This window comes from Podarcis raffonei, chromosome 14 (assembly GCF_027172205.1).
Source record: "Podarcis raffonei isolate rPodRaf1 chromosome 14, rPodRaf1.pri, whole genome shotgun sequence".
Lineage (NCBI taxonomy): Eukaryota > Metazoa > Chordata > Lepidosauria > Squamata > Lacertidae > Podarcis > Podarcis raffonei.
This window is the reverse complement of record NC_070615.1, coordinates 49,785,635-49,811,817: the sequence shown is the minus strand read 5'-3', so window position 1 is coordinate 49,811,817 and position 26,183 is coordinate 49,785,635. Positions and strand designations below refer to the sequence as shown.

The window sequence follows — 26,183 nt, the reverse complement described above, 5'->3', positions numbered from 1 at the left end:
AAACAAGGTTGGAAGGATTTGCTGAAATAACAATTTGAATTAGAATACAAAAATGGGAGGTGTGAGGAGGTCACGGAAATAAGTAAAGGAAGAAAGTTATGTAAAGGTTTAATCTGTTTTTTTTGTTGTTTTTTTAAAATGATTGTACTTTTTCTGTCTTTTTTACTTTTTGTCTTTTTTCTCTTTGTAATCTTCAAAATTCTGAATAAATATTATATATATATATAAAAAAAAATTCCTGACATCTGACTCATGGCTATTGTACTGAAGCAGAGCCTCAACATACAAAGGAAGTAGCTCTGAATTTTCCAGTGCCAGAGATTCAGCCATGAGGGCTAGTCCTGTTGATTTCCTTCTTGTGAACACCCAGAGGCACCTGACAGTTGACATCAGAATTCTGGACCAGGCATAGCAAGGCAACTCTTACATTCTTGTGCTTTATTTCCAGCAAGTGGGCTGTAATAAGAGTAGCCCTTTTTTCTTGCAAGTGTGAAGTGACCCTTGAAAAATGCAAATAGCTTGAACCTGAGTGCTCAATATGCTGTGAAGAAGAGATTTCCAGTGTGTACTCTTTTTCCATAAAAAAACACTTCTAGGCAAACAGTCATGCCTAATGTAACTACAGTGAAATTATCATTTAAATAGCAGAGGCTAATCAGCAGAAGGAAGGAGTGCTGCTGTCAGAAGGCTCAAATGCTCACATCTTATTTTTATTCAGCCTGTCTCTTTTTGACATATCTCCAAACACAATAACTGCCAAAGTCTTGGAGTAATTTATAATTTTAAGTTTCCCTATTTCCATTTAATTGTCCTTCATTTCATTTCTGTGCTGGTGTGTGTGTAACCATTAAGTGCTAAGAAATTGATTGGAATTTACTAGGGCCCAATTTAAGGGCCCAGTTCTGTTCTTTGTGCCAGTTGATGCTGAGAGATTATAGCTTGTAGATCAAGTTGAATGTAGTTCAGTTGTGTTCACACCACTTCGGAAAATATGGATTTGCTCATGGCACCACTAACATATTTAATGATTCTGCAGAAACAAGCAGGCACAATCACTGTAGGAGAAGTCTGGATTTCTCTTCCCCTTTTCCCCTCTGGTAAATGCTTATGGGTTATATGGGGGATTCAAATCTGCTTTAGTAACTATGAATATGGAACCAACAAGGGGTGGTGGTAGTGAATGAATGGAAACTTTAAAAGGATTTGATCTTGTGTATATGGTGCAGGTTCACTCTTTTATTGTGCTATTTTATCAAACACCTTTATTGCAGTGTTCCGATTTACAATCTTTGACAGAAGTATTTTTTTAAAGTAAAGTACCAATGACCTCTGAAATACAAAGGTTTGGCTTAACGCTTTAAATTGTAAATTTACCTTACACTCATACCTTCTGGCTTCTCTCCCTACTATTTGATCCTCTCTCTGGTGTTCTTTTGGCTATGTGCAGTGTGCAGGTTTGTTGGCTTCCTTCTCTTTGAGAAATACTGGAAAAGGTTTGCAGGCTGGGAGGACGTTTCTCCTTGAAGCTAGTAAGCTACATGAAAGCTGGCACAGGACTGGGTCATTTGGGGAATTCTTGAAATTTGTGAAGACTTAGGTTTTAAAAGCAAAAATTGGAGGTGATTGAATTTGTACATTCAGCAGAAACTCTGGAAATGGTTCTTAGTAGCAAGTTTTAAACTGCTGACCTAGAAGGTTAAAAATGAAAGAGTCGGTGCTTCTTCATTTCTTTTTTTCTTTTTGTAAACAAGGCATTTTGATGAACTTTGTAGAGATTGGAGCCAAACACCCCCCCCCCAAGCTGGATTGAACTTAACCTTCTTGGGGCACAATACTTCCCAGGACAATTTCACACATTATGCAACAGTGAACTCCTGTTTGCTACTATGCATGCATGCACTCAACAAGAGGCTAGAATAAATTGTGGCTCCTTGCATCTGTCTTCATTGCAGCAACTGTTGGGACATCCACCCATGCATGAACTGCTTTTTTTAAGGGAGGGTATCTGAAGAACTGAGTCAAACAGAGGTGACCAGATGAAGTTCTTGAGCAGGGGTGACCAATATGGCCCCCTTCAGATGTTGGAGGACAAAAATTTCTATCAACCCCAGTTGACATGACCAATTGTCAGGGATGATGAGAGTTGTAGTCCAACAATATCTGAAGGGCGTGACATTGACTACCCCTGTTCTAGGGGCTAATTGAAAAAAGGATTACAGTGGAAGCCAGGAAATTGCAAGTCAGTTGGCTTAAATTGCTAGAAAGCATTATTGAAGGTAGAATTATTAAACATGTAGATAAACAACCCTAGGTAAGTAAGAATAGAGATCCACACCAGCCTTTTTGAGTTCTTTGAGAGTGTCAACAAGCTTATAGATGGAGGGGCAACAGGGTGGAAGGATCTGGTTGACATGTTATAATTTAGACCAGAAAGTCGGCGGTTCAAATCCCCGCGATGGAGTGAGCTCCCGTTGCTCTGTCCCAGCTCCTGCCAATCTAGTAGTTTGAAAGCATGCCAGTGCAGGTAGATAAATAAGTACTGCTGTGGCGGGAAGGTAAACGGTGTGTCCGTGTGCTCTGGCACTTATCATGCACCAGAAGCAGTCTAGTCATGCTGGTGACATGACCTGGAATGCTGTCTGTGGACAAACGCTGGCTCCCTCGGTCTGAAAGCAAGATGAGTGCCGCAACCCCATAGTCACCTTGGACTGGACTTAACTGTCCAGGGGTCCTTTACCTTTACCTTTTTACCTTACTTTAGAATTCAAAAAAGCTTTGACAATAGTCCCTTACCACAGGCTTCTGTGTAAACTTAGCAGTCATGAGATAAGAAGACAGGTTGTTTTATGGATCAGTGATTGTTTAAAGAACAATCAGCCATTGTTTAAAGAGCATGAAACAGAGGGGTACAAGTAAATGGACAGTTCTTGACAAAGAGTGAAATAAGCAGTGTACTTTCCTCCAGAACATGCACTGTGACTGTTGCTATTTAACATTTCCATAAACTACAGTGGAACCTTTGTTCCGAAAACAAGGTAACACTGTATCAGCAATTAGGATAAGCAGTGAAGTGACCAAATTTGTTGATGACACAAACATGAGAAAACTCAACTTCTGAAGAGCTCCATAATGGCGAATGGGCAACAGAAAGGCAAATTGGGTTCCATGTAGGTAACTGCAAAATTATTCACATTTGGGTAGAAGATTCTGACTTCAGATGAGAGGACCTGAACTGAAGACAACAAACAAGCCAAGAAATGTTTCTTGGGGTCATGAAAGTTAGCTCACTGAAATCATGGACTCAATGTGGTAGCTGTAGAAAAGGAAAAACTATTTTAGGGATTGTGAAAAGGGATTAAAATGTGACGGTCAATATTGTGATCTTCTTAAATATTTAACAGCATTTGGAATATTGTATTGGGTACAGCTGTGATTGTCTGCTCTCAGGTAAAGTTTTCTAAAGCTTGAAAAGGGCATCCAACATCACCAGGGGGTTGAAGCATTTTCTCTCTGAAGAAGGGCTAAAGCAGGGGTCCTTAGCCCAGGGTCCATTGATGGGGTTCAGAGGGTCTGTGAATTGGGGGTGGGAAGAATATTTTCAATTCAATAAAATAAATTGCATGCAAATTAAGTGTGTATGTGTTTGTGTGCATTTTTCTGGCGAGGTGTCCATAGATTTCATCAGATTCTCAAAGGGGTTTGTGTCCCCAAAAAGATTATGAATCACTGGGCTACAATGTTTGGGTCTTTTTTCATTTCAAAAAGAACCTCCCACAGCACATAGTTTTCTTAGCTATAAGATGCTTGGATGATTACAGGGGGATTAGTCAAAGTAATGGAGGACATATCTATAAATGGCTATTGCCCAGCTTAGCTAAATGGCACCTTTCATTCAGAGGCAGTCTGCCTTTGAGTACTAGTTGCTGTTATAAACAGCAGGGGATGGGTTGCTTCCTTCATGCCATTTTGCTGGGTGCTCATTTTGCTGGGTGCTGTGGGAAAGCAGGTTCTGAACTAAATAGGCTCACTGCTAAGACTGCCTGACTGATATGGGAGTTCGTAAGCACTTAACATTTCACATTTATGCTTAATGCTTTTAAGTGTACACTTAAAACCTCTAGATGTTCATGTAGAAATGCAGTGAATGTAAATAGATATGGAGAGTACAAACATGCATTTAATGATTTTCTTTGAAGTTGGAACTTAATGGAAAAGCATGATGCTTACTAATGTGCTTGAATTTCTCAAGCCTTTTCTGTTGTAGCCAACAGTATTCTAAGTATTTAGTAGCATATATTAATGAATTCTGGATCAGCTGCACTTGAAGACATTTCATTCTACTTTCACTTAATGAAGAAAAATGTCAAGAGTCATCTGGTGCTCTTTTGGCCCTTTGCTATGTGTTTTCTGTAGAGCAGCCTGTCTTGTGTGTGTGACACGTTTGTCTATCAGCTTGTCTGAGAGGCTGGCACTGGAGAATGCCATTGCTTTTGCTCATCGGTGTACCTGGAAAGCCAGTAATGAGAGGCATTTCCTGGGGGAAAGTACATGCTAACTGTCTGCAGCATTCTGCTTAGTAGTTAAAATAATGTAGAAAAATTTCCATTAGCACACTCTTCTTATAGTACTTCTAGAAATGCATTGTTTCATAGCATTAATTAGTAACGTAATGAATGAATCCATTAAGGCTGTGTTTGTATGTCATAGTAAACCATAGTTACTTATTGTTTTTTGTGAACGCTCCCTTAGTGCAAGTGGGAACAACAAACCATAGTCCTTGGCTTAGTGCCATGTCCAAACTGGGGATCGTGGTTTGCTGCTCCTGATAGGAGTAAAGCGGGGGCCATCTCTGGGTTCATTGTAATCCATTAACTATAAGTTTACTTCAGCCTCCCCCAATCCAATGTCCTTTAGATATTTTGACTACAATTTCTCTCAGCCCCAGCCAGCACAGCAGTGTGAACTAGGCCTATGAATCAAATTGGACAACCAGAATGAATACAATACCAGTCTTACCTAAAACCAAGGTTGTAATTTAAACCCTCCACCCTCTACTGGTGACTACTCTAGAAAGTGTACATATTTATACACAACTTTTCAGGCATGCTAAAATTAGTAGAAAACTACTATTTTTTTCTTAATATCCAAGTAACATAAGGGAAGTGTGTTCTACTGTCATGTATAAAGCATCAATAGAGAAGAATTCCAATTAAAACAATTTCTAAGTAAATACTTGAATTTGTTTGAATATTACATTAAACCCAAGATCAGTCACATTATTTTTTCTTCCCAATCAAATGTATTTCAGTTCAACTACTTTTGGCTAGAAAGCATTTGAAATACATATGCAACATGTAAAAATTAAGGCAACATACTTCTTAGTATGCTAAATTTGATCTCGCTCTGTTTAGGGCAGTCGTAAGTTTTCCTGGAAAACATGTTTCAGAAGTCTTATTTTTAATTCTATAAGACTTCTGACTACATATTCAGTTGCAAATTTGTCTTCTCTTTCTTTAGAAATGATCCCCCCCCCTTTTCTCATTTGTGCACAATGTTTGATTGCTCAAAGCACAGCTTAGAATTTAAGCCATGATTAGCACAAGCTGTGGTTTGACCGAACGTCTGAATTGACCCTCTGTTTTATTCTCCAGCATTTGCAACACGGGGATAACAGTACCGGTCTGCCTTATGCAGCAGTTTAATTGATTTTGAGTTGATGTGTGTGGAGTGCTTTGTGCAATGTAAAGTGCTATGTAAATGAAGATGATTATGGTGGTGATTCTTGGAGGACTGCGTCTGTCTTTTTGCTCTTTACTCCTGCTCCAGAAATAGCTTTGTTTCCTCTCTGTGGTAGCTCTGGATTCCTTTATGTGGGTTTTGTCCCTTTTTTCTGACTACTATCTCCTGGGCAACTTTAAGAAGCTTGCCCAAAGAGGTAATGCAGGCCATGCTATCACATCTGCTCTCCATAAGTTGTTGCTCCTTAGAAGCAGCTTGAGGGCTGGTTACCTTCCTGTTGTAGAAGACTTCAGATTTCCCCCCTGCCTGAACAATAAGCTTTGAATCTGTTTGTACAGTAATGAACTGCATTCGTTTCTTTCAGAAAAGTGTTTTGCTGTCTGGAATGCTTCCATTTACAGAAAACCCTTGCCAAATTAATTTTATTTAATTATCTCCTAGGGCTAAGCTTGAATAAATTTTGTGTTAAATTTGCCGTTTCTCTCTCCTCTGAATGAAATGGAGTTAATATCCTTGTTAATATCTGATTAAAACTAAAATTGAGTTTTTTGAAGTCTGATTATCCCATGAAATGGAATTTTTAAACCTAATTATGAATGGATTTGCATACATTTTTCAGCACCATTGAAAAGAGAGTTGAAATAAATTTATTAATGAAATCCTTTTCCTCTGTCTCTTTGGCGGATGATGTGATTGCAGGCGGATGGTGTATGTGGGGAAAGAGTGGCGAAAAGAGAAACCCTCTTCTCTCCCCCTGCCCCACTTCCTGTAAAAAACAAAACAAAAACAAACCACAACTGAGGAGTCCTGAGCTAGCCTTTTCAAAAACTACTTTTCTCTGCCATCCAACTAGTGTAGGTAATCGATAGAGTTTCTGAGGCTGACTATAAGCATGAACAGTGTTGCTTCTTTTGTATGTTTTATACTTGCTGAAAGGAGCATAATGGAAATACTTTTTAGTTAAAACTCTTAGTTTCTTTAAACTCCCCCCAGTATGATAGTGAGGATTCATGTTCTCAATAGAGCTTTTCAGACCATACCTATATATTGAAAAAGCACTTTACCTGAGTAAAGTGGTTGGATTCTGCTTATCTCTAGCAGTGTGCCCACTGATCATAAGTGCCCTGCAGAAGTAGCTGGAACATCTGAGTGTAGGGCTCAAAGTTGTTTAATGGCTTCATTTCAGAGAGCAGCTGTTTTCATTTTATTGTGCAAGAAGAAGACCTACTTCTTTGACAACTTTTTGCACTCAGATATATTTGCCATTCTGTAGGATATCACGTTAGAAAGGACCACAGCTCCATGACAGAGCACCTGCTTTTCTTGCAGAAGTTTTATTGTTCAGTCCGCAACATCTCCAGGAAGGGATGGGAATGTCCACTCCCTGAGACCCTGGAAAGCTGCTGCCAGTCATCATGGACAATTCTTAGCTAAATAGTATTACGGCCTGATTTGTATAAGGCAACTATCTGTGTTCCTATAATTCTTTGTCCTCTGTAAGTAAGGCAAAGGAAGGAGAGTAGACAAACATATGATTTGGTTCTCCAGTGAAATCACTGTGTCACCTACTGATTTTTGTTTGTTGGTTTGTTTCAATTACCCATTTAAAGATTGCTCATTCTGGGAGGACACTGCATAAATTGATGCTTACCAAATTAAAAGATGGAAACCTTCACCTAGATGGGAGAAGCCACATTTGGGACCACTACCCTAAATTCTGGAACTCTCTTCCAACAGAGGTGCCTCCATAATCAGCACTTCATAGCTCCCACTAATTCATTGTGAAGCAATCAAATTCTAATTGAGTTTCAACAAATACATGGTCCTGTTTGTGTTTTTCAGATGCACCCAGCATTTTAAAAAGCTATAGCTATGTTGCTGTGGCAGATGCTAAAGAAATGTATTTAGGCAATTAAAGTTATCAAAACTTCATTTCCAGGAGCCAAGCTGAGGAGATGTCAGCATGCCTGACAGTGATCTACCCCGGATCTTAATTCTAGTTAGAGGAGCAGTGGTAAAGATGCAGGGAGCTGTAATTGTGTTTGGCTGATTTCAGCTCTGTGCCAGATTCAGGCAACTAAACAAATGTACCAGTTTGTTAGGGCATGAGCTGGCAAAGGAGAATAGTAATTGCTGAAATGCCACTGTTCACAGCTTTAATGTGATTACTCTCCAGCAATTTCACTTTCTATAAATGAAACTTCAAGTCTGTTTCAATTTCTTTCTGAATTATTCATTATTTATGGATGATAGTGCTTCTTCTTAAGGGTTTATTATACCCACTTAGCACTGAATGCCTTTGGCACACAGATACTCATTCTTTACCACTTGTTCTAATGTCCATCACTCCTTTGGATGCGGAAGCTTTCACACTATGTACACAGCATTAGAGCATACTTAACTAAAAGATCAAGTTGTTATGGGGTGGTTTCTTCTCTTGCAGGGGGAGAGAGAATGTAAAATTAAAGTAACTGCATATTTATGAAATGTAGGGTATTTATTGCATTTGTAGAATGGGTAGCATACTCTGTTGGAACAGGAAGAGCTCTGCAAATTCTGCAGCTGGGAATTCTCCAGAGGATTAATACACAGTCTTTGGTGTCCGTTGCATATGGAAGTCTTATACCCTTTATAGAAAGGTATGGTGGCTGGTTTTAAATTATTAACATGACTGTGGATTTTCTACTCTTATTTGTGTATACACTGACATTGATGTATATGATCATAGAATCATGGAATTGTAGAGTTGGAAGGGGCCCCAAGGTCATCTAGTTCAACCCTCTGCAATGCAGGAATCTCAGCTAAAGCATGCTTGACAGTTGGCCATCCAACCTCTTCCTGCCTTAAGTGCAGAACCTTACAATTTGAAATTCATTTTGTTAGCTTGGAACCAGCTCTCCAATCTGTTAAGGTTATTTTGAATTCTGAATCTGTCTTCTATGGAATTAGCTACCCCTCCCAGTTTGCTGTTATCTGCGATTTTGATGAGCAGTCCCTCAATTCCTTCATCCAAGTTGTTTATAAAGATGTTGAACAACAGTGGGCCCAGGACAGAACCCTGTGGCACCCTACTTGTCACTTTTTTCAGGATGGTTAGTAACCATTAGTGAGCTACAAATCCATCTAACAGTTACCACGTTCAGCCTGCATGTTACCAGCTTCTTCATAATATCATGGGGGACTCTGTCAAAAGCCTTACTGACATCAAGATACACTATGTTCACAGCATTCCCCTGATCCACAAAGCTTTTAGCTCTGTCAAAACATGTGAGATTCATCTGGCATGACTTGTTTCTGAGAAACCCATTCTGGGTCTTGGTAATCACAGCATCCTTTTTAGGTTTTCACAGACTGTTTGTTCTAGGACCTTTCTTGGTATTGATGTCAAGCTCACCAGTTGGTAGTTACCTGTGTCTTCTTTTTTCCTTTTTTGAAGATGGGGACAGCATTTGCCCAGTCTGCAGGGACCTAACCTGTTCTCCAAGAATTCTCAAAGATTATAGACAAAAGCTCTTGGGATTACATCCTCAAGCTTGGGCATTCCACGTCAAGTGATCCAGTGACTTTTACCTTACCATTTTATATCATTTTCAGTTTCAGTTTCCTAAAGGCAGTATAAGAAAAGGTCCCAGATCTTAGGTTTTTTTTTAATTATCCCATTCTGTTTTTGAGTTATGAGGATTTGAAATTTCAAAAATATATATGACAAGTTTGGCCTTAAAATCTCAGCCCAGAACTGAGATATTTCAAAACCAAAAATACCAATCTCTTCAAAACATCACGGGCTTTAATATGATGGATTTACTTTAAATCTTAAAGTTACAAAATTTAAAATTTTAAAAAGTGGTATAATATCAACATGATTAAAAGTCTCTCCCCCATTGTATTAATTATTTCATATTCCTGCAAAATTGGGATCATCTTGGGATCTCAGTGGAATCAGTTTGTTTTTTTTTAAAAAAAAACACCCCATACATGTCTGCCATGGTTCTATTTAGGATAAAAGGGTCTTCCTGGGGAACACAGAAAGCTGCCTAGTATCATGTCAGGCTTTTTATTTGTTCAGATGCATATTATCTGCTGTGACTGGGGGCAGCTCTCCAGAGTGTCAGGCAGAGGCCTTTTCTATCACCTGCTATCTGGTCCTTTTCAGCTTTAGATGCTAGGAATAAAGCTTGAAACATTTTGAATGCAGTGCACATATTCTACCATTCCTCCCTCCTCACTCAGTGATCCACTTAACACAACTGAACTGGTGAAAACTATGTTTAACCTGTCTGCTTAGCTGCCATGTATTTTGTCCAGTAAGGCGAATCTTCAAGCAAAGCAATTTGGTTTTTGTTGGCATCTGATTGTCTTGAGAGAAAACAGAAAAATGTGCCATCGGTGGTAAAGTCAACCAGTTGGAGACTGACAGCGCTTGCTGTCGCTGTAGAGACCAATATGGGGGAGAGATGTTTTATTGCAGCTGGGACAGATGAAGCCATCCAGTTTCACTGCTACAGATGCACCATGGCTTTACTTCTCACTGCCTTCTCCCAGCGGCCATTTTTTGGCCACTGCTGTGAATATACAACCTGATTGTGTATCTCCAGGCACTGCTGTCATCTGCAAGGGATTCCTGTAGCCGGGTTAATGTTGCCAGCCTTCATGCCACATTTGCAGACACCTTTATAAAGCAGAATTGGTCTGCCAACAGGCCTGGTGCCTGAAACAAGCTCCCCGCAGAGCACGTCCTTGGGGATCTTACCATCTTGCATTCTGTATACATGGCCAAGCCAGTGTAGATGTCGTTGCTGTGACAAAAGTGCAAACATGCTGAGAATGTGGGCTTGGAAGAGCACATCTTTGTTTGAGTCTTGGTCCTGCCATGTGATGCCCAAAATCTTCCCGACACGGTACATATGGAAGGCCAATATTGAGGCGTTGCTCCTGGTGGATGTAAGTTGCCTACGAATCATTTCTATAAAACAGTTTTAGGTCTGTAGGAAAGCATAGAAAGGAGCTTTGGTTGATTTTCAGGTTAGTCACAGGGAAGGGCTGTAGCTGACTGGTAGAGCATGCAGAAGATCTCAGGTTCAGTCTGTGGCTTATCCAGATGGGGCTGGAAAAGTCTCTGGTCTGAAATGCTGGAGAGCAGTTGCCAGGCAGTGTATACAGTACTGAGCTGGATAAATCAATGATTGGACTTGATATAAGGCAGCAGCCTCATGTTCCATGTAGCTTGTCTGCTCTGGCCTAATCACAGACACAGTCCATTTGAATTGCAAAATCCAGCAAACTCTACAATTCTACGACTCTCTGATTCTAAACTGAGAAGGTAGTTAATTTAGGGACCATCTATTGTACTGTGATACTTGCAGGAGTTCTTGTGGTTCATTTTGTACTTTCAGATCCGAAGCACTGATAGTTGACCTATTAATGAGTTTCCATGAGGCTTTTGACCTGAGCTGTAATTTGTTCTTGTTTTTAAACATTCTGAAGGTTTTTTTATTTAAAAAAATATGCTTAAAAACCCACAGAGAATTAATGCATTTGTTTAAAGTTCTGAAAACCTTTTCCTAGCTAAACAGTTCAAAGAGTGCATCTTGCTAATCAGAGGAATATTCTTGCATCCCTGGGGTGGTCACACTGGTTTAATTGGAGCTTGGGCTGCTTTGAAGTCCTCTTAATCCTCCCTGAGCTGGAGAAGGGGGTTTGAAGGCAGTGACTGTAAATCTGAAATTTCTTCATTTTATTTACATGTGTCTGGGGATCCGTATAATTCATTTTTCGTGAAGTTCTTAAGCTGAGTTGCCAGGTTGTGGACAGCTGAATGAGACAGGCAGAGACAGAAGACAGAGGATGGCAAAGTATGCCTCTCTGTGTGTGTTGCATTTAAATTAAGTACAGCACCTGACCTGTGTGTTTATAACAAGCAAATAGGCCTGCCAGCCAGTTAAAGAATTTTGAGTTGATTACTGATTAATTAAAATATATTTACATATTTTAAATCTTAATATAAGATTCAAGTCTTTTAAAATAAGGCTGCTATAGAAAGACAGTCTATGATATTGTGCATGTAAGGTGTTGGTTGTACGTTTATGTGAGTGTATATAAATAGAAATTTCAGGTAGGATCCAGAGGTTAATTACTAAAGTGTCCCATTGATTTCAGTGGAATCAGAGGTGTAACTAAGTTCCTCTGGATTCAACTCTCAGGGTCTAAATTGGTTATATCCAGGTAGACTTTCCAGGAAAAATAATTGATCAGCAGTATCAGATGTAGGGATGGGTAGCCTTTCCTTGGCTTCCATCGGATTTGCCCTGAAATGAGCCAAACAATTTAAATAGCTGGATAGCCAAGTCAGTCTGGACAGCTCAACAAAATATCCCTTAGCAGAGCAATGGAGAAATCTCTCTCTAGCTTTGATAGGGGATGATTTGATGATCTGCTTACCGAAAAACTGGAGGTGGGAGCCAAACCCACCCTGTACCAAGGATCTTAATTGTCAGAGGCTTTTGGCCTGCATGCTAAATATTTCAGGGGGACAACTTTTCAAACTAGCCTCCTAGCAAAGTCATAGAGAAGTTGTCCCTGAAGAAGCCCAGGCTGTGGAGTGGGTGAGGAAGCTTACCCCTTCTTCCCCATGAGGGACCCCTGACCTAATAGTTTCCACTGTGAGCATAGTCCTACTCTTCCTAGGGTCAGCTCTGTCTCAGGAATTAATTTAAAGCTACAATTTTTAATTCAAATTGGAGAAGAATTTAGAGACTTGCATTGCTTGCCTCTCTTTTATGGTAAGCTGAGTCCCAAAGATTGTTTCTAAGGCTGAGCCTTTAATCCATAGGAAACTAGGATCCTGATTTACAGATTATTTTTAACTGACAATGGGTGGTAGGTGGTATTGTGGATCATATTTTGTTTGTGCATGTGTGGTTTGTTAGAACCAGGAGTTAGAAAATTTTCTGCAATTTCATAAGTATCAGTGAGATATGGAGAATTTTACCTTCCTATTCTTTATGAATGAATCATTTGTTTTATATGTGGAAGCTCAGAGAGGTGTATAGCAGGCCTGCTGCAACAGACAGGAGCGTGAGAGCAAGGCAAGCATGCCCTGTGTCACCCCAAATTGGGTCAGCCCAATTTCTGTGAGTTCTGGTATTGTGCAACAGCAAAGTAATTAAAGTGCATCCCTGTGCGTAAGCTTTTGCTACAAATTGAGCTTGTACGCACATGTACTTGCATCATTAAGAGCTGAGGGGTCAGTCTTTCTATTCATTCCTAGCAATTTATATTTGTACTGAATTAATTGGAATAAACCTGATTTCCCAGATGTCTCTATAAGGCCAGATAAAAAAGTTCTTTTCGCAACAGAAACTTCTCTGAGGTTGCACGCATTGACTGTGTGATTTGGGGGTCACCTGTTGGCTACTAGTGAAATCCAGCCTCAAATCAGAACAGAGTCAATGGTACAGGAAATATGTGTTACGATTTCTTGCTCAAGCTAATGCAGCAGAATGCATCTGTCAGAATTTTGTTTGTTTTTGTAAATTTTTAATAGTAACCTCAAACAAATCTCAAGCAGAGGGAAAGAGGAGAAGCAAAGTGCTACAAGAAGAAGTCTCTCCTTTTGTTCTGCTAGTTTAATCTGATACTTTACTTCTTGCTGTCCTTACTAGATAGGTACCACTATTGGAACGAGTAATTGCTGATTTGGATAGGAGACTGGAAATTCTTTCTTTTGTTGTTTACTGCTGTGAAAATCTCAAAATTAATAGCCTTATCTCATGGAGGTCCATGACTTCTATCTTGAAAATAAAGAAATACCAAATTTTATGATTTTTTTTTGCTGGTGAGGGGGCTTTCTGATGATGTTATACTATACAGTGTTTAAAGTTGCAGTCCTCTTGAACTCCTGGCTTTATTCTTGCCCAACTCATAGACGACAGTCTTATTTGTGCTCCCTGGTATATGTATACATTGTTACTCCATTGGCACTGAACCAAAATTGTGATTTTGAGTGGATGCTTAAATAAATATTAAATTTTTCAAAACTAAAGGATTTATCATGTAAACCAGGACTAAAATTTATGATGGCAACATCATATTAGCATGTATATACATTTATCCAATAATCAACCTTTGGTTGCTCATTTTATATGGAGTAATACTCATATTATTCATCATAAGCTTATGTAATTAAGGAAAAAGCAGGCACAGAAGCTATAAGGCCAGAAATATTAATACCACCTATAAAGTTAATTAAAGACATTATTATACTTTAAAACAAAACGAAGCCACAGTATGTGCCACATATGCTAGTTAAAACAAAACAATTTAGGGAAAAATAATCTGGGAAGAATAATGTAGGATGCTGATGAACATTTAGGTACTAAAAGGGTAAAAAGACCAATCACCATTCAAGATTAAGTGTCATTCCCACATTTGAACCACAAATAATTGGACTACAAATAACAAAAAGTCTTGAAATTTGGGGGTGTAGGGGGTTGCTTCTTTGACAAAGACAGCAATAAGCTGCCTGTGTGTGTGGAAACTTACACTGTGCAGATAAGAATATATTACTTGGCAGATTGTATCCATTATAGTTTTTTTACTTTTCTTTAGAATAAAAATAAATTGAGATCCTACTTGTTGAACTGAAAATTATCTGAGTTCATGTTTTAGGTGATTCTCTGCTGAATCTATATAAATACTAGACTGTCCATATTGGGATCTAGCATATGGAAAGTTTGTTTGGTCTGAAATCTGCTGGGCTGCATTTTGCATATTGCGTTTGCAAAGAATATAATATTTCAAATACATATTGCAATGTTTACGCTATGTGAACTCTGATTATTTCCCTTAAATCTAGAGAAAGCTCCTGATTTTCCACTGGAATGATCTTTACATGTGTTTATTTCCTTTCTGCTACATTAAGTACCTACTCAATTAACAGCTATTAAATTATTTTTATTTGTTTAATGGATTTGTGGGCTAACTTTTAAGAAATTCATGGCATCGGTATCTAAGTAACCCCTTCATCAGCCCTGCAAGGCAGGGCAGTAGTGACGCTCTCATATTGCAGATAGGGTGCTGAGGTTTAGTGTTGCATGCCCAGGGCCACTAAATAAGTATATGACCAAGGTCAGGTCTGAACGAGTATTATCTAGCTCACGGGCTTTATGCTATGCAATGTTTTAAAAGCTAGTTCCATAAAAAAGAGGAGCAATTATGATTGGGACTGCTTGCCGCCAAGTTAACTTCTCATTCGTTTTGAGTAGTTTTAAATTTCCAAAAATCATCTTTAAATTATTCCAATTCAAATTATCTACACTTCAAAGAAATTCAAAGAGCTTTGCTTTAAGAGTGATTTTTGTCTTTTTAGTGCCTTAAACTCGTGCTGGGTTAATGTGTACCTTCAGGGCAGAATCTTTTCCTCTGAATTCTAAATGCTGGTTATTTCTATTCAGATAATGAATAGTGTTTGCTGGAAGGCTTATTCTCCAAGCAGAAAAATGCCATCTGTACTTGAGCTCCTTTCAGTTGGCTCAGAAAGAAGTAGGCAGAAGCTGTATTTGGTAAAGCCTTGTATATAAGCTTGCAAAAGTTACTAGCCTACAAAATTTTTACTAGTCTCCTGGGGGCTGGCAGAGAAGCTATATAGCTCTCAGCTTATGCTGGGCATAGGGGAGTGGGCTTCCCTTCTCTGGCAGCCTGCTTAGTTTCTATTCTAGCTTCAGAGGAAGAATGGAGAACTGTGGATATTGTAGGTTTTGTTTTTTCTTTGTAAGCAGCTTTGACACACACATGCAAAGTGGGGTATAAATTCAGTTACAATGGTACAGTAGTACCTCAGGTTACATAGGCTTCAGGTTACAGACTCCGCTAACCCAGAAATAGCACCTCGGGTTAAGAACTTTGCTTCAGGATGAGAACAGAAATCGCACAGCGGTGGCACAGCAGTAGTGGGAAGCCCCATTAGCTAAAGTGGTGCTTCAGGTTAAGAACAGTTTCAGGTTAAGAACAGACCTCCGGAACGAATTAAGTACATAAACAGAGGTACCACTGGATACGTACACCTCTGGTTGTGTACACAGCAAACCCTGAAGTATTTTTCCGGATTTTGCCGCATGTGCAGAAGCAATCCCTCCGGTTGCAGAAACCTCGGGATCTGACTGGAGCTCCGGAACAGATCCTGTCCACCCAGCTTAGTACTACTGTCCACCCGCTGGACCACCCAGCTTAGTACTACTGGCAGTGGCTCTCCCTGCCACACAAACAAACAAACAAACAAACAAAAAACAGCTAACAGCTAGTAGCCATTGAGGGAGATTCATGGAGATAAAGCTGTCTTACTTGGTGACCATCACAACATGCTGTGGTTGGGAATCCCATAGTTTAACTATGTACTGTGTGAAGAAGCCTTGAATCTCCCAGTGTTCACCTTTGTTGAATGACCCCAGGTTCTAAGAACCAGCAGTTCTTGCAGCATAGGAATCTGTCGTTATGCCTTGTATTTTTAAAAATGCATTGTTTCATAATATTAGTTAATATTATAAAAAAAGAATACTGTAGACGTCAAATTGGGCAGCTGGAATGGCTTGCTAGTCAAATGTAAAATCAAAGTTATAATTAACTTTTTTTCTGAAGACTATTCCCAGGGAGTGCATATGCAAGCAGCTCTTCAGGCATGTTAAAATTAATACGATAACAGTTTTCAGTGTCTTCATCACTCCACACCCCCAGTCTAAATTATGTAAAGGAAGTTCATGCTATTGAGTTGTCACATCTTGAAATATTTATAGATGTTCTAATAAAAATAAATTCTAACTAAAGCTTTGCATTCTTTGAATATAACCTTTAAACTAGCCTTTGTGTACTTGATTTCCCTCCCCCCTTACAAAGTAGTTCAGTTCAATTACTTTTGGCCATTGGTAGTGGTGGGGGAAATTGAGATGTTGATTCAGCACAAAACATTGACAATGACATACTTTTTCGGTTTATTAACATGTAAGTGAAATAAACATGACAAATGAGATCTCAGTTAATTTAGGGCAGCCAAAAACCTTCTGGAAAATCCATATTACATTTTTTTTTGCAACAAACTAACACAACTGCTCTTTCTGCAAGTTTCTATTAGGGTCCTAATCTGTCAGCCAGTTAAACAATTCAGTTTAAGCATTGGTAATCAGATAAATGTATCTACTTATCACTGCAAAGTCTGTATATTGGATTATTAAAACATATTCCTGCCCTTGCCAAGCATCATCTTCTTCTTCTTCTTCTTCTTCTTCTTCTTCTTCTTCTTCTTCTTCTTCTTCTTATCACTTGTAGCTGAGTAAGATTGTCTTTCATGAACACGGTCTGAACAGTGGGTCTGTAAGTGACTGTGGAGTAAGATTGGTAGTATGATAGCTTTGTAAACAAGCATTTTGGTTTCCCTACAAATGTCCTGGTCCTCAAACACACTGCATTTCAATTGGGAGAAAGCTGCACTCGCAGAGCTCAGGCGATGCTGGATTTTGGCATCATAGTGTCGGCCCTTGTGGAAAGACAACTGCCCAGGTGGGAGAAGTGATCAATACTTTCCACCGTTACACCATTGAGTTTGATTTGTGGTGCTGCAGACGGGTTGTTTTGTTCTTGTTGGTGCAACACTCTGGGTCTTTTGAATGTTGAACAATTGGCCAAGCTTTTTGTAAGCTTCTGCGAAGATATTTAGGATGGCTTGGAGGTCATCCTCTGAGTGTGCACACATTACGTTGTCATCAGCATACTGAAGCTCTATGACGGAAGTTGTGGTAACCTTACTCTTTGTTTTCAGCCTACTCAGATTAAAGAGGTTTCCATCTGTTTGATACATGATTTCTACTCTGGTGGGGAGTTCCCCTTTGACAAAGTGTAGGGTCATGGCAATGAAAATAATAGAGTTGGAGTGATAACACAACCCTGTTTAACACCTGATTCCACAGTGAATGGTTCACTTTGAGAGCCATTGTTATCTGTGATTGTTGCTGTCATATTATCCTGGAGGAGCCAAAGGATGTTCACAAATTTATCTGGGCAGCTGATTTTCAGAAGGACAGTCCACAGGGCATACAATTTATAGTTCTGAAGGCCTTAGTCAGGTCAATAAACACCATATACAGGGGTTGGTTTTGCTCTCTGCATTTTTCTTGGAGCTGTCGAGCGGTGAAAATCATGTCCACTGTCCCTCTAGATAGGTTGAAAATCATTTTGAAATTCAGGAAGGGTAGCTTCAGATATTGTTAGGAGACGGTTTGCTAAGATCCTTGCAAGAATTTTGATTGCCGCAGCTAATAAAGAGATGCCTGGATAGTTTCCACAACCATTCTTTCACCTTTTAAAAAGAGATTGATAATTTTGGTATCCCTAAAGTCTACTGGGATCTCCTTTCTCTCCCAGATTTTTTCAGTGAGCTTGTGAAGTTGTTGTATAAATTCAATTCCACCCACTTTGAAGACTTCGGCAGGTATCTCATTAGGTTCACTGGCTTTGTTGTTTTTATTTGGTTAACTCTTCCAGATTTGGAGATACTGCAAGCTCATCTCTAGTTTGCTTTTGTGGAATTTGTGAGAGGACCTCAGCTACGGGGGAGTTGCGGTTAAGGAGATGTTGATAATGTTCCTTCCAGCACAGTGCAATAGCTTTATCTTTTAGAAGTGTGGTACTGTCTGTTGAGAGCTGGACCATAAAGTAGGCTGATCGCTGAAGAATTGATGCTTTTGAATTATGGTGCTGGAGGAGACTCTTGAGAGTCCCATGGACTGCAAGATGATCAAACCTATCCATTCTTAAGGAAATCAGCCCTCAGTGCTCACTGGAAGGACAGATCGTGAAGCTGAGGCTCCAATACTTTGGCCACCTCATGAGAAGCGAAGACTCCCTGGAAAAGACCCTGATGTTGGGAAAGATGGAGGGCACAAGGAGAAGGGGACGATGGAGGACGAGATGGTTGGACAGTGTTCTCGAAGCTACCAGCATGAGTTTGACCAAACTGCGGGAGGCAGTGGAAGACAGGAGTGCCTGGCGTGCTCTGGTCCATGGGGTCACAAAGAGTCAGACACGATTAAACAACAACAACAACTGTCTGTTGAGCGTAGGGGACATATGTCATGATTTATTGGCCCAGAGATGGTCTTTGTGGCATTAAAGGAACTCTGTGCATCATGAGTGCCGGCTAGGTGCTGGATCTCTTGAGCTTTTTTTATCCACCCAGGTGTTCTTTAGATCTCTAGTTCTTTGAACCTCAGCCTTAGCATTGGCATAGGTTTTTTTCTTAGTGGCACATTTTCTACTTCTTTGCCAGATCTGAAAGCCCTACCTTTTCTTGCCAATAATGTGTTCTATGTCACTGTCATTCTCATCAAACCACTCCTGGTGTTTCTTGATCCAACAGTTTGTTCACAGGCTTCAATAATGGGTGTTTTTAGCTTGGTCCAGTGTTCCTCAATGTTGTCAGAGAACTCTGAAAGCAGATGGTCCTTAAAAGTCATTTGGAAGCAATACCGCTTAACAGGATCTTGAAGGGTTTGAGTGTTCATTTTGCGCCTTGGTTTTTTTCCTTGAAGCCTGCGTTGAGGTATAAACTTGATAGCCATTGTGGAGCGTATTAATTGGTGACCTGTCCAGCAGTCATTGGCACTTGTCATAGCTCTGGTAAGGAGCACATCATGACAATCTTCAGCTTGGACAATTACATAGTCTAAGAGGTGCCAGTGGTTCGACCGAGGGTGCCTCCATGATGTTTGCAATTTATTTTGTTGTTGAAAGAGTGTGTTGATAATAATAAGGTTGTGTGCTGCACATATAGTCAGAAGTAAGATATCTTTAAAATAATTGCATACATATCTGTCTATTTCTTTGCTGAACACTGTGCTGCAATTGACTTTTGCATATGTAGAAAATGGGCTCTCTTTGCCTGTGTGTCTGTTTCCAATGTGCCTTCAGCTAACATTTTAATTAGATATACTTGAATCCCTGCACTTCTGACCCTTGAGTTGGAGAAACACAATTTGACGAAAGCAATTAAATCTCTCCAACCTTCCTTTATCCTCTTTCACTTAAATTATTTTATTCCTATTATGCTCCATCTGTTAATTATACACCCGTATTCAGTTTTTAATGCTTAAGTCCATAACATAGTGGTCAAGAATTCTTTCCTGTCTTGTAAAGGAAAGGCCTCAGGAAAGGGTTGTTTGGAGGGGATGCATGTCTGTTGAAAGGTTTGTTAATTGCCTTCTCTTGCCATAATTGGGATGGACTAACTTAGTACCATTCGGAGACAGTAGCACAAGGAAGAGATGCACTATTAGGAAGGTGACAGCTCTCCTACCTTGGCAGCAATGTGGAGTTGAGGAGAAACTAGAGTCCCTCAAGTGAAGTCTTGCTGCACCTGCTGCTATTTCTTCCCTTTATCCTGGGCTAGCCTAGAAGAGCTACAGGGCAGCATGGGGAAATAATTCTACCAACTCCACAGAGAGTGGAAGCGGGCCTGTTAGACTGACTAGGATGTGAGTCTCACCAGGGAGAGGAAGTAGAACTTACCCTTTTGCCCCAAAATGCAAAAAAAGAGGCAGGCGTATATAATGAGTTACATAGACTTTCACATAACAGGTAGCACTTTTTGAGAGACTTTCTGTTGATATTATTTGCTTTCAGCTTATACCTCTCAAGGTAGTATATCCAGCAAGGCTTTGAGTCCTGTATATAAAAATAACCCAGCTGGTGTGAGTTTCCTACTCCCATCTGAGGTAGACTGTTGAATGTGTCTATGGGAGACTAGATGGTGATGTGGTCTTGAAGTGCTACATGTGATCCATTTAGTGGGAGAAAGCAGAAGAATGCGGGTAGATGAGCCTTTTTAAAACTAGTTGATATATTTTTTCTCTCAACTGTTTTCTAGCTTAAATGGCAAGCATGTTATCAAATCACACCTTTAGAAACAAAATTTCTATATTGACATTCTGGGTATAAAAAGAGTGCATTGAAGATGAGAGAGAGGAACAAATTCTAAGAAAGATACTTTTGTTTCAAATTTCTCCTGTGAGAAGTTTGCTTTTTTACTAGCTTTTTCATTTTAAATACTGGTTTTTATTTCCTTCATTTGTTGTAGAAATTGTCTAGTACTTGGCAACAAAAAGATTTTTCTCCAGTTATCTGCTGGAATGAACACTTTCCAGTTATTGTCGGTTCTTGTCCCTTCTATTAGTTTTTAAAAATCCTACTTGGCTTCATGCACCTTTTCCTGGTCTTTGATTCGACAGAGGGCAGTGCTGTACAGTGCACAGAAATCTGCTTCAAACCCAAAGGCTGCGTTGCTCTAACTCACCAGTTAAATTATACTAATTCAGGACCTTATTGAGTTTTAGAAACATATGGAACATTTTTTGCACTCTCTTCTGCTGGCTCAAATCTTTGGTGAAAATACCTGTATATGCTTACTGAAAGTTAACTAAACATATACCATCTTCCGGTTTATTGGTACTTTTAGAAAAGATTAAAAATAACTATTAAAAAGTGCTTTGCCTGTTTGCCTTCATGTGTTTGTGGCCTGTTGATCAACATATGTGGATGGTAAGGAAAGATCAAATATATTTCAATATGCAGAAAGTTCTCTGTCTGCTTGACTAGAGATAATTCATACTACAGAAGACCAGACAAGATGCAATTTACAAGCATGTATTAGTAGGTACAGTGCATTTCAAATAGTATTGAACACATAAACCACTGACGTAACAATATTTGCTTTTGTCCAGCAGAAACAAAAGCACATGTGACTGACATATTTGGTATTAAATGAGATGTGATGGACCACCTAATGCATGGATAGCCAATCTGGCACAGTCCAAGTTAACAGGCACTCTTTCAAGTGGCTGGACTCTGTGGGGTTTCCTTATGCTGGTGCTAGCATGTCCATGGAAGTGGAGTCAAGGCCTGCTCAGCAGTATACTCTCAGTTGCCTCCCCAGAAGCAGGAGGCTCTCCACTGGCAAGAGGAGGCTCCAGGGATGGCTTCATGGCAGGAGATGTTAGACTAAAGGGTGTCAGATGTTGTAGAGACGCTGTACTCCTCAGACAACCTGCTGTCTGGATCTCCATTCCTCAGACTGCTGAACCCTTCCCAGTATCAGACACTTATTGGGGCCCAACTCCACCTCCCCCATCCTACTAGGATGTTCCTCAGGATCCTCCAGTTCCAACTTCAAGCTCCTTCCATTCCTTCTTGAGAATCTGACCATTCCCTCCATGACTCTTCCATGGGGCTCATGGAAATATTTAGAATCTTTCTAGGATGTGAAATAATGTTTTTACCCTTAGTATATCTGGTAGTCTTTAACTGTGAATGTTGTGTCCTCCAATTACTTAGGAGCCCTGATGATCTCTCCAGGCACATCATTGCCCTGCAGCAACGTGAACTTGTTCTGAAAGAACAGAATTCTGCCATCTCGAGCAGGTATGGCTGTCAACAGACTGTCTATTTTACTTGTTATGTATAAGAAGAGATGGCATGAATTTTGGCCAAAATCCACCAAAACTTGCTGCCACTTGTGTGTGTGTGTGTGTGTGTGAGAGAGAGAGAGAGGGGGGGGGAGGGAGGGGTGTCCATACCATAAAGTTTGCAATTTTCAGATGAGACTGAAAGTCATTGGGCATGCAGGATTTCTGAATGGTTTGAGTTCTTCTCGTGTTTGGGAAATAATTAATGGCTAAGTTTTACAAAACTCATTTTTGGCTTGCAGTCAAGCATCCTTTTTGTTCACAAGGTCAGTATGTGTGTGCCTGGCAGCTGTGAGGTTACTGATAAAAAAATAAATGGTGTACTTTTCTGTGGGCATGTATATTTTTTGCTCTGGTTCATGAGTTACTTTTAATTGTAGGAATACTTCATTTCGATATGTGGCATGAATGAGGAAGCTGCTTGATATTCCCACTCTTTATATTGAGAACCCTTTACATTATGAAAGTTCCTGACCACATAGTTCATCTTGGGTCTGTTACTTGAAATCAGTGCAGAATTATCAAAATGCTGCCAATAGAACTGATGGGGATGTTTCTTAGTCTGCTTGTGAGACTGAGAAGGTTTAAACACATGTTTCTACAGCAGTTTGCATTGTCTTTCCTGTGAAACTAGACAATAATCACATTGAACTATAAAGCTTTGCTGTTAGCCAGTAGGAAGAGACCCAGGCAAAGTTGTTCTAGATAAATGTGGTGCAAGTAAATGTCCGTATTGCACTTTCCAGATTTATAGTGAAAGCAATTCTATTATATTTCTATTAGCTCAGTCTGAATTCACCTACTAGCTATTTGCAGATTCCTGTCAAAGAAATATCACAAATAAAGGGGGCTTTGTGATAGGATGCTGTAATTACAAAAGTGTCATTTTTGAGATCTGAGTTTGTTTGATATGTAAGCAACTGATGCTGGAGGTTAGGATTCAAATTATGTAATGTCAACACATTTTACCAAATTTGTGTATGCTTTTACATTTTCAGTAAAAAAAGAAAAAGAAAGTGATATATCTTAAGAGAGTTTACATGTTTCTTTGTTAGGATGAGTTCAGGTAGCAGTCTTGCTCTTTACCTTGTTGCATTGGAGAAATGCATTTTTCCATTGAGAGTCTAAGAATAAGCATTGGTGTTCTGGTCCATGTGCAGCTGATTCCCAGGAAAATTTCATTTTCTGGTGGTAGGCTGCAGTGATGTCTATTCTTGTTATTCTCCCCACCCTGGGGAGTCTGCCAGGGCTGATTACCCCCACACCAGCCCTTTGTTAAAAACAATGCTGAAACAAAGTTTTTAAAAAATCACCTAGGTTTCTGGTGCTTTGCATTTATCAAACATTTTAGTTAGTTCTTTATAAGTGTTGTGCCCAAAGCAATCAGGCAGAGGTTGTTTTTCAACAGCGGTTAAATGCACTTCCCTGAGTCTCTGCATATTCTATGCTACCTCCTAAGGGTCTCTTATAAATTCTGGTTGATTATTGCCTTTTCCCTGTAACCTCTTGCTAATGGCAAACAAATTCAAGCTGGGCAGTAAAAGCTTAAAGTGTGTTTTATTAAGAGCAGCTAAAACTGCTTAGCCAGTTGTTAAAATTGCTAGCCAAAGTGTAAAATTCACTGATGCAGCCAAGATTAACCTTTTCTTCATGGTTGATATCAAGAGTCTTGAGAAGCATGTTTTGCTTAGTATATTAAAAGAAATAAAAATAATTGACTGTGTATATTTTTTTAAATGGGTGTGGATCATGATCCCACACGGAGAAAATGTTGTTATTTCATTTATTAATTGCCTGGGATGATGTTTTTGTTGACAGAACAGTTTTATGTAAGTATCTCTTCATGCTGGACACAGTCATGTACTAATTTTTATGCAAGGAGTGGAAACAAAAAATGATCAAGATACCCCTTTGAGTACAAAGAGACCAGTAACTGCCACTGACGCTAAAAGCTCTTTCAAGTTAAAACTTTCATGTTCTCCAAGACACTATAATTAGTTGAGATTCCAAGTGTCAAGTTCTCCTTTTAGCTGCAATATTTTATTCTGCCTTAAGTGACATTTGAATGCCTGTATTTTAACTCTTCCATTGTTTCCAAATTCCCAGGAGAACTTCCTGTGCTTCTTAAGAGCAAATCTAATCACATAGTGCCCAGTGAATAATGGAATCACAGAACTGTAGAGTTGGAAGGGACCATGAGGCTCTTCTAGTCCAATCCTCTGCAATGCAGGGATCTTTTGCCTAATGGGGGCTCGAACCCACGACCCTAAGAGCTATCCACAGAACTGATGAGATGAGATGGAGAAGAAAGAAATGCCTTATAATAGTTTCTAAAACATTTAGTATTTACCGTATTTTTCGCTCTATAAGACGCACCAGACCATGGTGCACCTAGTTTTTGGAGGAGGACAACAAGAAAAAAAATATTCTGAATCCCAGAAGCCAGAACAGCAAGAGGGATTGCTGTGCAGTGATCCCTCTTGCTGTTCTGGCTTCTGGGATAGCCGCGCGAAGCCTCTTCAGGGCAGCGGGATGAACCCTAACCCTAATCCTAACCCTAACCCTAACTGTGCAGCGGTACCTCTTGCTGTTCTGGCTTCTGGGAAAAGCCCCCAAGAGCCATGCTCCCCTTAAAGAGCGCGCGGAGCATGTGTGCAGCTCTTGGGGGCTTTTCCCCGAGGAGGGAGAAGGGCAGCCCATCAGTCCCTTATTCCACCTTGCGGGAAAGCCCCCAAGAGCCGCACAGACGCTAGGCGCGGCTCTTTCAAGAGCATGCGGCTCTTGCTGGCTTTTGCAGGAGCTGGGGGAAGGGACAGAGGGCAGCTCGTCAGTCCCTTCCACCACCTCCCGGAAAAGCCCCCAAGAGCCACGCGGAGCGTGTGTGCGGCTCTTGGGGGCTTTCCCCCGAGGAAAAAGTGTGTCTTATGGAGCGAAAAATACGGTACTAGTGAAATGCATTGGCAACAGTGGGTAACAGTTGTGATCATGATGGTTTCAGCTATTTATTATGTAGCCATCTTGAAGTGTAATGGCTTTGTTTAATGGCAAAATTATGGGTCCAACTGTTGAAGCTTGTAGGTTTAAGTTCTAACTCAGAGCAATGTTGAAACTTGGCTTGATAATAGGAAAGCTATGAAGACATAAGCAAGATGTGGCTTATTTGTCAATGCTGTAGATTGCCTTCTATGATGGGGGGGGGGTAGATTCCTTTCAGTAGATGGGGATTAGTTTGCAAGTGTTCTGTGGGGCCTTCAGAATGGTGTGAATGACTTGTTTTGCCTGCCTGTAGTTTTGTTTACCTTGATATGTATTCCTAAAGTGTTTTTACCTTTTAAAGCCCTTAAACATTTGGTTGGGAGTACTTAATACAAAAGACCCTTCTCCAGGTACCCCAACACCTGAGATTAAGCTGATAGTGACAGGCTAGAGACAGAGACCCTTCTATAGTAGTGCCCAAACTGAGTCCAAATTCCTCCCATAACCACAAAGCTTATTGGACTTAATTCAAGTCCCTGTGGCATCTCCTATATTCATAATGTTTGGACCACCCACCAGTGGATGTAGTTTACCAAACTTATTTTCACTTCTTGTTTCAGGTGGGGATGGATAATGAACTGTCTTTTGCTTACAACCTCCTCCCCCCCATGAAATGGAAATATGGCTGAACATATTAGTACTGGTCTTGCTACCCCCTGCCCACACTGTGCTTTCACTGCATTGGCTTTAGCTACCAGAATGATAGGTGAATTTGATGCTGTCATACTGTTCTTCTTTTGGCTGTATCTAAAATGAACATTTAACTTACTTAGCATGGCTGGCAGGTGGTCTGAGCTGTTTTGGCATTCTTAGGTGGAAAAGGCTTCTGCTTAAGAAGTTCCTTGCTGTTCTAAGTGCAACATGCACTGGCTTGACACAGATAGTTTTGAATGAAATTATGTTCTC

At 40.0% G+C, this 26,183-nt stretch overlaps 1 protein-coding gene across 4 annotated transcripts in view; it reads left to right on the top strand.

Annotated features, from left to right (window-relative positions):
- Positions 1-26,183, top strand: part of MAD1L1 (mitotic arrest deficient 1 like 1) — a 439,244-nt gene that overhangs the window by 25,979 nt on the left and 387,082 nt on the right. For 3 of the 4 annotated variants that reach the window (XM_053365678.1, XM_053365679.1, XM_053365681.1), the window contains exon 10: positions 22,111-22,197. The exons of the other annotated variant lie outside the window; for it this stretch is intronic. In XM_053365678.1, coding sequence (XP_053221653.1) covers positions 22,111-22,197 — 87 coding nt within the window. The remainder of the gene's footprint in view (positions 1-22,110; positions 22,198-26,183) is intronic. 4 annotated transcript variants of the gene reach the window in all.